This window comes from Echinops telfairi, unplaced genomic scaffold, assembly GCF_000313985.2.
Source record: "Echinops telfairi isolate 266 unplaced genomic scaffold, ASM31398v2 ScPeMD7_23;HRSCAF=83, whole genome shotgun sequence".
In the NCBI taxonomy this organism is placed as follows: Eukaryota; Metazoa; Chordata; class Mammalia; order Afrosoricida; family Tenrecidae; genus Echinops; species Echinops telfairi.
The window spans coordinates 59819611-59822048 of NW_022103920.1; the positions used below are offsets into that span (position 1 = coordinate 59819611).

The 2438-nt window shown below is 40.4% G+C and overlaps 1 protein-coding gene across 1 annotated transcript; it reads left to right on the forward strand.

Moving 5' to 3' along the window:
• Window positions 1-1438: 1438 nt before the first annotated feature.
• On the forward strand, window positions 1439-1975 carry LOC101653766 (60S ribosomal protein L17-like). The gene has a single exon (XM_045288889.1). The coding sequence runs from the start codon at window positions 1535-1537 to the stop codon at window positions 1973-1975; it is 441 nt and encodes a 146-aa protein (XP_045144824.1). The 5' UTR covers window positions 1439-1534.
• The last annotated feature ends 463 nt before the right edge of the window (window positions 1976-2438 follow it).

Here is a 2438-nt window from a genome sequence, read left to right on the forward strand (position 1 = left end):
TGCCTTAACAATCCCTCGCACACACTGCCATCTAGTCAATGCGGGCTCATGGGGACCCTCGAGGACAGGATGGAATTGCTCCTGTGAATTTTGAGATCATGCCTCTTTCTGGGAGCAGAAAGTCTCGTCATTCTCTCATTGCTTAACAACAGAGAAGCTTATAAAATGAACAATAAGACTAGCGGGGTACCCATGACTTTGAATAATCAACCATCTGAGATGAAAATGTCAGTATTTCCCCAAAGACAAAGTTCAGATAGGGTTAGGAAAGAAGAAGAAATGGAAACGGGAAACCAGGGAGGAAGTAAGATCAACGTTATAACATGGTGGGGATTTCAATCAATGACATGAAACAAAATATGTATAATCTTTATTTAATATAAACTAATTTATTCCATAACCCTCCATACAATTTACAATAAAAAGTTTAAGAAATAATTAAGTGAAATCCCAAACAACTTCAATATTTTCTGCATTTATCATGCTGTTGCTTACTTCAAATGGAGCACAATTTGAAGGTTTTTGTGTTCTTTATATTTAAGTGTAATCTATACTGATGCCTATAGCCTTTGGTCTTCATCTGGAAGTGCTTCAAATCCTCTTCACTTCCAGAAAGGAGACGATTGGAGGTTGTTAGTGAGTCTTCCACCAGTCCTGATGTTGTGCTCTTCTTCATATGCTTCAGCACACAGCCTGGACAAGTGTGATGAAAGGATGCCATTGTTGCAATCCATCTCATTGAGGGGCTTGATTTTTCGCCCCACTGACATGAATTATTCATATAATAAATGAAACCATTATTGGGGGTGAATTTTTTCAACCATTTTTTTATTAAGCTGTATGATATACCAGGCATAGTTCTACATTCCACGAATGCATCAGAGAGCTTAGGCCTTTGCCCTTGTATGGATTATAACCACTGAGGTGAGATTGCTCATTATTGATAAATGACAGAAGTATACAGATGTGTGTTAAATTATGTAATAGATGTTTTAAAATAAGCAAGTAGCATAAAGACATGGGAAATGTAAAGGTAGAGTAACGTAAGCTAAGTTGCACATTTAATATAGACTGGGTAGACCTCATTGAACATGTTATATGTAAGGAAAAGAACCTTGGGTACTATAGAAAGTATTATGTTCAAGTAAAATTTGATTTTTCAAAGAAAAGCTTGTTTCAACTAATTCTCAAGACAAGCCATTCTTCTGCCGAATGTGTTATTCTTCATTATTGGAGAAGAAACTCCTGATGAACTGCTGTAAAGGTGAAGGTTTGAAAGAATGTTTCCAAGGACCCTAAGTTTAGTCCCTAGAGGATGTGCAAACTGCTCTTTGACACATGCTAGAAATGGAAGAGTACAGGGTTCTTTGGAGAGAATTTAAACACAACAACAACAACAAAACAAAGCTCACTATCATCAAGCCTATTAGACTCACTCGACCCAGAAAACCCCACAAAATCCTGCAAATCAAGAGGGTCGAACATCCGGGTCCACTTCAAGAACCCCCGTGAAACTGCCCAAGCCATCAAAGGCATGCACATCCGGAAAGCCACCAAATACCTGAAAGACGTGACTGTGCAGAAGCAGTGTGTGCCTTTCCGACGCTACAACGGTGGTGTTGGTAGGTGTGCCCAGGCCAAACAGTGGGGTTGGACCCAGGGTCGGTGGCCCAAAAAGAGTGCTGAATGTTTGCTTCACATGCTTAAAAATGCAGAAAGTCATGCTGAACTGAAGGGTTTAGATGTGGATTCTCTGGTCTTTGAGCACATCCAGGTGAACAAAGCCCCCAAGATGCGCCTCCTGACTCACCGAGCTCATGGTCGGATCAACCCACACATGAGCTCCCCCTGCCACACTGACCTGATCCTGACTGAGAAGGAACAGATCGTTCCCAAACCAGAAGAGGAGGTTGCACAGAAGAAAAAGATTTCCCAGAAGAAACTGAAGAAGCAAAAACTCATGGCTCGGGAATAAATTAAGCTTAAAATAATAAAAGTTTTTTAAACAAAGATAAATGAGGAGGTTTGGCTAGGCACTTGACTGCTAACCAAAAGGTCTGCTGTTCAAATCCACCAGCAGCTCCATCGGAGGAAGATATGGCCGTCTGGTTCCGTAAAGAACTGCCGTCCTGGAAGTCCTGATGGGGATGTCTATTTGTAGGCATTTTCTTTGTTTGTATTTTAAAGAATAAGTTAATATATAATTTTGAGGCATACTGTCAATTATCCTCAACATTGGCTTTACCACTGCATACTCAGCAGTAATGTGGAAGAGTCTGCTTCGTGGCAGCATCTTCTACCACACCAAGCGAACACACACCATGGTGCTGACTCAGTTCGGTTTCAGTGTTACTACCATCTTTGATCAAACATCGTGAAGGTTTAGACTTTTACCAGATTCATAGGTGAAACAATGTTATTTCAGTGTATTCTTACTT